This window comes from Coregonus lavaretus, assembly GCF_964263955.1.
Source record: "Coregonus lavaretus genome assembly, chromosome: 1".
Taxonomy (NCBI): domain Eukaryota; kingdom Metazoa; phylum Chordata; class Actinopteri; order Salmoniformes; family Salmonidae; genus Coregonus; species Coregonus lavaretus.
The window spans coordinates 48,217,237-48,230,089 of record NC_139988.1 but is presented as its reverse complement, the minus strand read 5'-3'; the positions used below and the strand labels follow the sequence as shown (position 1 = coordinate 48,230,089).

General features: G+C 44.7%; 1 protein-coding gene across 1 annotated transcript in view; it reads right to left on the bottom strand.

Annotated features, from left to right (window-relative positions):
• Nucleotides 1-1,439: 1,439 nt before the first annotated feature.
• LOC311131510 (PDZ domain-containing protein 8-like) overlaps nucleotides 1,440-12,853 on the bottom strand; it is a 97,018-nt gene continuing 85,604 nt past the window's right edge. The window contains exons 4-5 of the mRNA XM_084164540.1: nucleotides 6,293-6,455; nucleotides 1,440-6,154 (exon numbers count right to left, since the gene is read on the bottom strand). Of these exons, the coding sequence (XP_084020666.1) occupies nucleotides 3,891-6,154; nucleotides 6,293-6,455 (2,427 nt within the window). The 3' untranslated portion in view covers nucleotides 1,440-3,890. The remainder of the gene's footprint in view (nucleotides 6,155-6,292; nucleotides 6,456-12,853) is intronic.

Below are 12,853 nucleotides of genomic sequence, written 5' to 3'. Positions count from 1 at the left end.
TTCTATGTTTGGTTTTGATGTTGATTTAGTCATATGACTCCCAATCGGAGGTAACGAGTGTCAGCTGTCGGCTCGTTATCTCTGATTGGGAGCCATATTTATACTGTGTGGTTTCACCTTGGTTTTGTGGGTTTTTGTTTCCTTGTTGCTGTTAGTCATTATCAGTATTGAACTTCACTTTCGTCTTATTTGGTTTGTTGTTTTGATCGTGGTTGCTTTATTAAATAAAGTCATCATGTTCACTCCACGCGCTGCGTATTGGTCCGCTTCTTCAGACGATCGTGACAGAAAAACCCACCCCAAAAAGACCAAGCAGCGTGTCAAGCGGCAACAGGACCTACCTACACAGGATTTATGGACTCCCATAAAGGATTCATGGACATGGGAGGAGATTCTGGATGGTGAGGGGCCTTGGGATCAACCGGGAGAATATCGCCGTCCTCGTGAAGAGCGAGAGGCAGCTAAAGCCGAGAGGCGGCGATATGAGGAGGCAGCACGGAGGCAAGGCTGGAAGCCCGAGAGTACTACCCAAAAATTTCTTGGGGGGGGGCTAGAAGGGAGTGTGGCGAAGTCAGGTAGGAGACCTGCGCCTACTCCCTGGACTGACCGTGGAGAGCGAGAGTACGGGCAGACACCGTGTTACGCAGTAGAGCGCATGGTGTCTCCTGTACGCAGGCATAGCCCGGTTCGGTACATTCCGGCTCCACGTATCGGCCGGGCTAGACTGAGCATTGAGCCAGATGTCATGAGGCCGGCCCCACGCATCCGGTCACCAGTGCGTCTCCTCGGGCCGGCTTACATGGCACCAGCCTTACGCATGGTGTCCCCGGTTCGCCTACATAGCCCGGTGCGGGTTATTCCACCTCCCTGTACTGGTCAGGCGACGGGGAGCAGACAACCAGGTAAGGTTGGTCAGGCTCAGTCCCTTAGCCCGGTGCTGCCTCTTAGTCCGGTGCTGCCCCTTAGCCCGGTGCTGCCCCTTATCCCGGTGCTGCCCCTTATCCCGGTGCTGCCCCTTAGTCCGGTGCTGCCCCTTAGTCCGGTGTTGCCCCTTAGTCCAGGTGGGGTTAGTTGGAGGGTGGTCATTGGGAGGAGGCTACTGAAGCAGGTTGTGACTGTGGTGGGGTGGGGATCACGACCGGGGCCAGAGCCGCCACCGGGGACAGACGCCCACCCAGACCCTCCCCTAGTCCTTATGTTGGTGCGCCCGGGGTTCGCACCTTTAGGGGGGGGTACTGTCACGCTCTGGTTCCGGGACGTTGTTATTGAACCAGGGTGTGTTTGTATTTGGGTGTAGTTCTAGGTGGGATCTAGTTGTTTCATTTCTATGTTTGGTTTTGATGTTGATTTAGTCATATGACTCCCAATCGGAGGTAACGAGTGTCAGCTGTCGGCTCGTTATCTCTGATTGGGAGCCATATTTATACTGTGTGGTTTCACCTTGGTTTTGTGGGTTTTTGTTTCCTTGTTGCTGTTAGTCATTATCAGTATTGAACTTCACTTTCGTCTTATTTGGTTTGTTGTTTTGATCGTGGTTGCTTTATTAAATAAAGTCATCATGTTCACTCCACGCGCTGCGTATTGGTCCGCTTCTTCAGACGATCGTGACAGCGCTTCATCACATGATCTATCTCTAGAACTGTGGACAACATCACTCTTAAAAATCTCAACTGCAGAAAGCCATAACACTATGTGTATCATGGGGAGAGACAGATCAGGAGCATATGAATGGGTTTAGAGAGCACAGATTTACAACAGCAGCAGCAGCAATGGAAGTAGCAAGACACAGACCAAAATTAGTTTTTGTTTACTCTCCTCATGAGCTCAATTTCAGCCCAGGTGCCCCCAAGTTACCTAACTGACCATTAAACTACGTCAGATACGGTTTGCTTTGGAGAGAAACAACAAGAAACTGAAAAGGAGAGATTGCAAATTGAAGAATCCCTTCCTGATTATCACCTTTGTCTTCATTTCCTATAAAAAATATTACACAAAAATCTGAATATACAACAATTGAAGAGAGATCAAAAAGTAGCAGCCAAGCCAGTCTCTACAAGAGCATCACGTCTATTCCACAGAAAAAAATGTTGCTTTGCTTCTTTTACCCTTCACCCCTTTTATATTGTCCTCCTGTCTGACTCTGATCCCAAAAGGCCTGCTTTTAACCAGCTCTGGTCCTGTGCTGAAGCAATGGCAGCACAGCCACAGAAGTACACTGCGATTGAAATGAGCCTGGTGAGAATAGAATAAAAGTCATACTGATCCTATCCAGAGGCTTTGGGCCCCTTGAGAAGTGAATGATTCTCTCCTTTTATGATCTTTACCCTAAAATCAGTGCTTTTCCCCCTGTGCCTACAGTTGTAATAGGTTTGCTTGTGGCCGGTCATGATGACAACACTGTATTGGGGTACAACAGTGGTTGCATTTCGGCAGAGGGTTTGTGCTGGATTGTATTTACATATAAATACAAATGGACATACATTTGTCAGTAATTGAGAACAACTTCCAAAGGCCAAGAACTTCACACAATCACAGCCTAACTGCTCACAGCATTTATAACATCCTAACTGCTCAGAGCATTTATCAATCAGACCCCACACTAGTCACCAAACCAAGTAAATAAAGATAGATATACATAGATACATACAATAAAACAGAGATCCATGTGTTCCTGTATTTTATACAACAACATTCATACTGAGATGAACCAGATAAATGAACTTTCTGCCATGAATACCAAAATACTTTGCATTTATCAATAAGAATTTGAAAAGCAAGCATTTCGTCTGAAGTAACATGATTGGATAAAACCACCACCTCCATAGTTACGTTTTAGTTCAGGGATATTATATCTATACAAAGAAACGATTTGGAAGGGGGGCGAGACAACAAAACAGGTGCTTAATCAAATAACAATACATTTTCTAAATTATACATTTGAGAAAAATATTACACCACTTTATCCCTCCCCCCAAAAAGCTAAGAAAACATTGTAACAGAGAGAGAAATAACATGTACAGTTAATATGCTGGTTAAACAATGGATCATACATAGTCAAACATGTTTGGCCTCAGTGATATAAATAAACTGAACCAAGGATGACAGGGGACAGACCACCATCCTCCCAAACAACATTATTGCCCATTTCATTCAATTATCACATGAGCTTGCAGAAAATCAAAAAAGTCCAAAAGAAGAGGAAAGTCATTATGGAGGATTTCTTTTTTTTCTGCACAACAAGGTGTCCAGTCTAACAAAATGGGCTTGTTACTCACATTAAAACAAATCAAACTAATATTTATTCACTTCCCCAAAGACAATTTGGATAAAACGGAGCCATTTGCTATTTGCATAGCTCCTGCTATGGTGACCACATTTTGATTGCAATCTTCTGCAAAACAGAAATACTGAACTGTAACAAACAAAATACTGAACTGTAACAAACATTTAAACTCACATTTTCAAGCGATAGAAAAAATACAAAATAATTAAGGTGCCCTGTAAGGATTTTTTAAATCAATGTCAACAAAAGCTAAATTATAGAAGGCAATTTTTATATATGCATGTTTAAAAATGTTTGTGAACCCAAGCACTTACAGATTGCCATGAAACACTGATTCTCAATGCAAATTTCACCATCTAGCTTTCAAGCTTCCCTTTAAAAGTATAATTTTAGGAAAACTAAACTGCAGTTCTTTGGGACAACAAGAGTGGTCTCCCCAAACCAAGTATGAATCGCGTGACCGATTGTTTTACAAATCAACAATTACACCATCACCAGACCACCTCAGCTAATCTTCAGAAGGTAACCTTTACCACACCACCCCCACAGAAAAAGGTTCAAATAATTTTGCTGTGACTCTCAAACCCATCCCTTGTCCTTGTCCTGTCTAGTGGAGCGCCTCCACACAGATCTGCTCCTCTGTGATGTCATCCAGCAGCTGGGCCTCCACTGGGCTGCATATGTCACTGTCATACACCTCTGTCCCCAGTAAGGACTCCTCCAATGCCACCTCCTTGGCCTTAAAGCCATGTGGCTCCGAGGGGGAGGTGCCGGTGCTATCCACAGACTCCAGGTCCTCGATGCCTGCCCGGTAGTGGATCACGAGCAGGGTGAGAGCCTGGAGCCTCTCCCCAGACTTGGCCAGGGCGGCCGTGATCAGGGTCTTCCTCCGGGCGTCCCCCGTCTCCCTCTCCTCCAGCATCAGGGCGTTGTTGTGCTCCAACTCCTGGTCGATCTCCTGCTGCAGTTTGTCTAGCATCAGTTCCAGCTTCTGTGAGCGCTCGTCGGTGGGCAGGCCCCGGTAAAGATCCCGGCCGATCTCCTTCACCGCGATAAATACACTGTCGTCAAGTCCTCCCTCTCGCCGTACCAGCTTGGTGCTGCCGCCGGCTGCATGCTTGGAGGGGCTGGCCCCGGCGTAGGTTTCTGTATCGCTGCTCTCATTGTCAGAGATGTCGGGGGTGTGCACGACGTCTGGCACGACATCAGCCACTTGCTCTGCCAGCCGGCTCTTGGGCACCTGGCGCAGATTGAGCAGACGGGAGCCGGTGTTGATGATGTGGCGGCTGAGGCCTGTAGTGGCGCGGTTGATGGTGGACTTGGCCTCCGGGTCGGCACTGCGTCGGTCGGTGGCGGCCATGCAGAAAGGGTGCTCGGCCAGGCACTTCTCCTGGCACTTCTTGTGGCAAACGTAGGAACAGATCATGCACTGGGAGGCGGCCTTGGTCCACACCTTCTTCTTGCAGTACTCGCACCAGGTGGGGTTCTGGAACTGGGTGTCCTGAAAGTTGTGGCGCACCTCCACCAGCTGTATGGCGCTGTAGGCCAGGTCGTCACGGGGAACAAAGGAAAGCTGCTCCCTCTCTCTCTCCTTCAGCTCCTCGTCCGGCATGCTGGCCTTCCTCTCACGCTCCGCTAGCCCGCCCCACGTCTCTGACTCTCCATCAGCCAGGTAGCTGAAGTTGAGGGTGACGTCTCCGTAGCACAGCTTCTCGTTGAAGCCCTTGTGGGTGCTGAGGCTGCGCAGGGCGGTGCGGCTGACGCTGGCCCTGGGCTCTGGGGCTTCCAGCCTGAAAGTGCTCTGGTACTCAGACGAAGACGTGGACAGACACTCCAGGGCCACATGCTCCAGTGTCAGGCTGACGTGGCCCAGACACAGCAGGCTGCCCAGCTTGAAGGGGTCTTTGCACCACAGGGCCGTGTTAAGATACTTATGGTTGCTCTCCACCTCTAACACCACAGAAGCATTGCCCCAATGGGCCGTCCGGTTGCGGAACATGATCTCTGAGGACTCCCACATTGAGTGGTCCTCCATGCTGTCTCGGGTGTTGATGGAGCTCTCAGACACCTTGTCTTTGGCCAGGTCCTGCTTGCTGGGAGCAGAGGGGGCCCCTGGTGGCTCTTCGCAGGGCTCGGATGGTTTGACCGCCGGATTTGGTTCGGGCTGTTTCACAGGTGTCGTCACAGCACTGCCTTTGTCACCATTGCTTCCTGTGGAGTGTGTTGGAGTATTTTCTGGAGTTTTCTCAGCTGCAGTGGTAGCTTCACTCCCCTCCAGCAGACTTTGTGTTTCAGAAGAGGCTGACGTTAATTTAATGTGGGGTCTAGGGGGCACCAGCGGGCGAGTGGGTGGGTGTGGAGGGGGGACGGTGGGGCGCTGTGGCCCCTCTCCTGGCTCGCCACTCTTGTGTGGTGAGGGCTTTGGTGTGGGTGGAGGTCTGACCGGTGACTGAAGCCCCACCAGGTTCAGTTTGCGGTTGAGGATGGGTGATATGCTGCCGAGCGGTTTGGAGGCCAGATTGGCCACAGTCCTTTTGGGGCTTTGGTTTACAGACAGGAAATCCTCCTTGGCCTCGGCGCTGCTACTAAGCAGGCTAGACTTGGGGTCCGCAATCAACTCTTCAAACTCAGAGTCCATGTCTTTGCTGTCGGATATGTCGGCGAGGGCGGTGATGGGGGCCGGGTCCTCCTCGTAGCCCCCCGGCGGGAGGATGAACCCAGGCTCCTCCAGCTGGCCCAGCCCCTCCTGGAGGGCTCCCAGGCCCACGGTGGGGCTCTGGTGACGCACAGGCCTCTCGTACAGGACCAGCACCCTGTCCCCTGCCTGCTTCAGCAGTTTGGGCACTTGGACAGAGGATGTGACTTTGACACCTGCCCAGAGATGGAGAGCATGTTAGAGTCATATTCAGATAAACAGTACAACTGAACAACATGCATTCCAGTGTAACTGTAAGGTTGCCAGATCATGCCAGTCAGGTTTACTTATGCTGCATGGCCTTAGTGTCTTACCTCCGATGGCGATGAGTCGATCGCCCCTCTGCAGGTCTGCCAGGGCAGCAGGAGAGTTGGGAGTGACTGTCTCGATGCTGACATGGACCGCGTCACCCTCACAGGTGGGGATGTGCCTGAATGTCATACCCACACTGCCAAAGGGTCCTTTGATCACCTCCGTCTGAAACACACACAGAGAGAAACAAACACACATAAGCACTTTCAACTTAGCATCACTTTAAAGCTAGAATCCTTAAGTGAAACAATTACAAAGTGTACTCCCCACCCGTTTTGCTAAAAAGCTAAGTGATGGGGCTGGAGAAATGTAACCACTCTCAAATTTATAGACAGAGCTATGGATGCAAGGTCTGACCATCCATGATATAATAGTTATACTTTTAACCATGTTTTGAGGCTATACAGTGTTTGTTTACGTAGTTTACAAACATTGGAGTAAAACAAGCTTATATTTTGGGTTCTGATGGGGTACAACAATTTAACTAAGCTCATGAGGCATTTATAAAGTTATATTCTTCAAGAATTAATGGGTATATAGCATAAATGTGTAAGTCCAAAAATTGATGTAGCAACTAAGGATTCTAGCTTGAAGCTTGCTATGGATATCAGAACATCGAAGAAAATACAGTAAGCCAAAGTATCACAGAACAGTTAAATTGAAGAATGTTAACGGCAGCATACCCTTACAGCATACAAATATTCAACAATATTAGACCTAGTTGAAGAAGTTAATTTATAGACAGTAAGTAAACACTCGACTTCTTGTGAAGTCCTCTATTTATAGCAGTGGACTAAATGGTATATAAAGAGAGATGACGAATGTTTCTGAACAAGATGACGGCAAAACACTGCATGCTAATTTTGAGGGAAAGGGAGGTCTGCAATTACGGCCTATTTTCCACCCATGGGGCCTAATTTATCAATATTGTGTAGAAACTATTCTAAAATACTACTTAAACGTAATTTAGAATGTTGGTACGCATAAAAAAAAGGTGTGATTTATCAAACAATCCTATGATCGTCATACACACCGGTAGGAGCTCACCATTGATAAATACCAATTGTTCTCAGTGCTCATGCGCGACCTTGGCTATTTGCATTTCGAAACGCCCCTAATTCACCATATATGGTCAAAATCATCCCTTTAAAGCCTGTGAGGAATATGCACTCAGTGGCCAGTTTATTAGGTACACCAACCAGTTCACGAAAATGGTTTGCTCCTGTAGACAGTGGGTGTTTCTCAACATGCGTCCTACCGAGCTGTGAGCATGCAAATTGGAGCACGGGAAAGTCGGAGTATGAGTCCAAATTAAAGTATGCGAAACGGCGCACGGAGGGCACTTCTCGAATACATACTCCGTTTTTACATATTTTGAAGCATGCATCGATGCAAGCTTCAACAGAAAGTATGAAAATAAATATGACGCAACCATGTCAAAAATACATTTTCTTTTAGGGGGTAGATCAGCTTTAATATTGCAGATAGAGTGTAACTTCCATCAATGTAATTGTCTGCATCTCTTCCAATCCACCATGTTTTTTTTCTTGCAAAAATAAATAAAAATAAATAAATTATAAATATATATATATATATATATATATATATATATATATATATATATATATATATATATATATATACACACACACACACACACACACACACACACACACACACACACACACACACAGTGGGGAGAACAAGTATTTGATACACTGCCGTTTTTGCAGGTTTTCCTACTTACAAAGCATGTAGAGGTCTGTAATTTTTATCATAGGTACACTTCAACTGTGAGAGACGGAATCTAAAACAAAAATCCAGAAAATCACATTGTATGATTTTTAAGTAATTAATTTGCATTTTATTGCATGACATAAGTATTTGATCACCTACCAACCAGTAAGAATTCCGGCTCTCACAGACCTGTTCGTTTTTCTTTAAAAGCCCTCCTGTTCTCCACTCATTACCTGTATTAACTGCACCTGTTTGAACTCGTTACCTGTATAAAAGACACCTGTCCACACACTCAATCAAACAGACTCCAACCTCTCCACAATGGCCAAGACCAGAGAGCTGTGTAAGGACAGAAGAGATAAAATTGTAAACCTGCACAAGGCTGGGAAGGGCTACAAGACAATAGGCAAGCAGCTTGGTGAGAAGGCAACAACTGTTGGCGCAATTATTAGAAAATGGAAGAAGTTCAAGATGACGGTCAATCACCCTCGGTCTGGGGCTCCATGCAAGATCTCACCTCGTGGGGCATCAATGATCATGAGAAAGGTGAGGGATCAGCCCAGAACTACACGGCAGGACCTGGTCAATGACCTGAAGAGAGCTGGGACCACAGTCTCAAAGAAAACCATTAGTAACACACTACGCCGTCATGGATTAAAATCCTGCAGCGCACGCAAGGTCCCCCTGCTCAAGCCAGCGCATGTCCAGGCCCGTCTGAAGTTTGCCAATGACCATCTGGATGATCCAGAGGACGAATGGGAGAAGGTCATGTGGTCTGATGAGACAGAAATAGAGCTTTTTGGTCTAAACTCCACTCGCCGTGTTTGGAGGAAGAAGGATGAGTACAACCCCAAGAACACCATCCCAACCGTGAAGCATGGAGGTGGAAACATCATTCTTTGGGGATGCTTTTCTGCAAAGGGGACAGGATGACTACACCGTATTGAGGGGAGTATGGATGAGGCCATGTATCGCGAGATCTTGGCCAACAACCTCCTTCCCTCAGTAAGAGCATTGAAGATGGGTCGTGGCTGGGTCTTCCAGCATGACAACGACCCGAAACACACAGCCAGGGAAACTAAGGAGTGGCTCCGTAAGAAGCATCTCAAGGTCCTGGAGTGGCCTAGCCAGTCTCCAGACCTGAACCCAATAGAAACCCTTTGGAGGGAGCTGAAAGTCTGTATTGCCCAGCGACAGCCGCGAAACCTGAAGGATCTGGAGAAGGTCTGTATGGAGGAGTGTGCCAAAATCCCTGCTGCAGTGTGTGCAAACCTGGTCAAGACCTACAGGAAACGTATGATCTCTCTAATTGCAAACAAAGGTTTCTGTACCAAATATTAAGTTCTGCTTTTCTGATGTATCAAATACTTATGTCATGCAATAAAATGCAAATTCATCATACAATGTGATCTTCTGGATTTTTGTTTTAGATTCCGTCTCTCACAGTTGAAGTGTACCTATGACAAACATTACAGACCTCTACATGCTTTGTAAGTAGGAAAACCTGCAAAATCGGCAGTGTATCGTATATATATATAATTTTTTAAAATATATTTCCCTTTATTACTTTCCAACCCCACCACCCTAATTGGAGTAAACTAGTGATCAACAATGCTTAGGCCTCTACTTCCAGCTTATACATACTATATACATTTTATGGACAGTCAATTTTATTTTGTTTGTTTTTACTCATGAACTTCCTCATGAACTCATGAACTTCCTCTACCCTCAACCTCTCCGATCATTTTCATGATGTCCATCCGGTTTGCTTCTATATGCCATATCTTTCTAACTGTGCTCTTTCACAAAAGCTCTACATTAGTTATCTTGTTGTTATTAGTTGTTATTAGTCCCATCCTTTAACTCCATTCAACACATCTATCTCTTAACACTCTTCTATTTGCCATATACAGTGCCCTCCACAATTATTGGCACCCCTGTTTAAGATGTGGTCGAGGACTTCCAAAAATTCTCCTCTTTTTTTTAAACAACATAGAACCCAAATGCAAAAAAAAGAGAAAAATCCAACCTTTTATTTAAGTACATTACTTTGGTGTAAAAAAAAAAAATCACACATTTATAAAAAAAAAAAAACTTGAAATCATGTGTCCCACAATTATTGGCACCCCTGATGTTAATACTTTGTACAACCCCCTTTTGCCAACAAGACAGCACTTAATCTCCTCCTATAACATTTCACAAGATTGGAGAACACAGAGAGAGGGATCTTTGACCATTCTTCTTTGCACAATCTTTCTAGATCATCCAGTGTCCTGGGTCCTCTCTTATGCACTCTCCTCTTTAGCTCGCTCCACAGGTTTTCGATTGGGTTGAGGTCTGGGGACTGAGATGGCCATGGGAGGACCTTGAGTTTGTGACTGCTGAACCATTTTTGTGTAGATTTTGCCACATGTTTTGGATCATTATCCTGCTGAAAGACCCAATGACGACCCATCTTCAGCTTTCTGGCAGAGGCCATCAGGTTTTTATTTAAAAATGTCCTGGTAGTTCAAAGCGTTCATAATGCCATGCACCCTAACAAGGTTCCCAGGGCCTTTGGAAGAGAAACAGGCCCACAGCATCACAGATCCTCCACCATACTTCACGGTGGGCATGAGGTGCTTTTCGGCATACTCATCTTTTGTTTTACGCCAGACCCACTTAGAGTGTTTGTTGCCAAAAAGCTCAATCTTAGTCTCATCTGACCAAAGCACACGATCCCAGTTGAAGTCCCAGTGCCGCTTAGCAAACTCCAGACGTTTACGTTTGTGAGTGTTAGTGAGAAAAGGCTTTTTCCTTGCATGCCTCCCAAACAGCTTGTTGGCATGTAGAGAGCGTCTGATGGTTGTTTTGGAGACTTTGTGACCCCAAGATGCCACTCTTTGATGCAATTCTGTGACAGTGAGCTTAGGACTTTTTTTTACTTCTCTTACCATCCTCCTCACTGTGCGTTGTGGCAAGATAAACTTGGGACCTCTTCCAGCCTTGTTTGTCACTGTTCCAGTTGTTTTAAACATCTTAATGATTCCTCTGACTGTAGATACGGGCAAGTTAAGGCGAGTGGCTATTTTCTTGTAGCCATTGCCTGATTTATGAAGGTCGACACAAATCTGCCTTACTTGAATAGTGTGTTCTCTTGTCTTTGCCATGTTGACAAATGGGTAAGAGAATTAGGCCTCTGTGTCACGTCATATTTATACCCCAGGGAAACAGGAAGTCATGAATTACTAATTAAAAGTTCCTAGATACCCTGACCAACTTTAGCAACTACAGAAAAGTATATTAAAAAAAAAATCAATTAAAATTTTCAGCGGAATTGTTAGGGGTGCCAATAATTGTGGGACACAAAGTAATGTACTTAAATAAAAGGTTGGATTTTTCTCTTTTTTTGCATTTGGGTTCTATGTTGTTTAAAAAAAATGAGAATTTTTGGAAGTCCTCGACCACATCTTAAACAGGGGTGCCAATAATAGTGGAGGGCACTGTATTTTTCAACTGTACTGTGATGTTTACAAAAGTTCTGAACCCTTCTATTCTCATTGTTTCTACAGATTGTAAATTGAAAATAAACGTTTTTGCTAAAAGTATTATTATATTATTGATCGATTGACTATGACTTTTCAGATCACCCAGTAGTGCTATCTGCAGGGTTAGCTCCAGGTAAATATTGCAATCCTTCAGCCATTCCTGGACCTGTGTCCAAAAACAAGCTACAAATGGACAGTACCAAAACAAATGATCTAACAATTCTGTCTCTTCACAGAAAAATCTGCAGAGCTGGGAAGATTGTATCCCCCATATAAATAACATTCTATTGGTAGGAAGAATTTTATATAATAATTTAAATTGAAAAATTCTAAGTTTTGAATCCGGCGTCGTTTTGCGCATCAGTTCATAAACACTATGCCATGGAATCGGTACGTCAAATATCTCTTCCCAACTATTTTGCAATCTATATAGGACGGCTGTCAATCCTTTGGTCCTTTAATTAAACTGGTATACTTTTTTATTTATCACAATTTTCTATAACCAATTATGTTCTTTAATGCAGGGCCGACAGACAAGTTCCTTACTTTTTCCCCCTTCCACTTTCCTCTTCCATTTTTGCGGTAATGCTGCAATTATATGGTTGTAATTTTGGGTAGAGCAGACATTTCCATATGTTTTTGATAGCTGCATGTGTGATATAACTCCACCAGTCCTACCTATGATATAATTTAAACATTTTTTCAAAAGATTATGGTTTTTTATCAATTAGTATATTTGAGTTTAACCACAATATTTGTTGCATTTTAATTGAAATCAAGGGCGGCCATTATTTGAGCTGAAGAGAGAGAAAATACACTGACTTCGGAATGAAATTGTTGCCTATTCACATGTCATATGTTGCCGGACTACAATATTTTATCTTGATACATTAATAAATACATGCCGTGTTAATTTTGGCATGGTTACCTGCCTACAATATCCACTGTAGTGTGCGTAGGTCACAAGCACATAGTAAGTCAATAGAGCTAAGTGGCTAGCTACTACTGTTAGCTAGCCACGAAGAATTGTTAGCTAGCAACCCACGAAGAATGGATATCTACCTTGGATAACATTGGTTTTAGGTCATTTTTGCCTGTTATACTATCTGGTTAGCTACATTATTACGATTCACATATAGCTAGCTGATAGTTATGAAGTAAAACGTTTGCTTTGTGTACATCTTGTTTCGTCTCTATTGTCATTGTCCTGGCTAGAAGAAGGAAGGTTCAGTGAATGGGTAAGTCTATAGTAAGTCAATAGGGCTAATTGGCTAGCCACGAAGAATTGTTAGCTAGCTA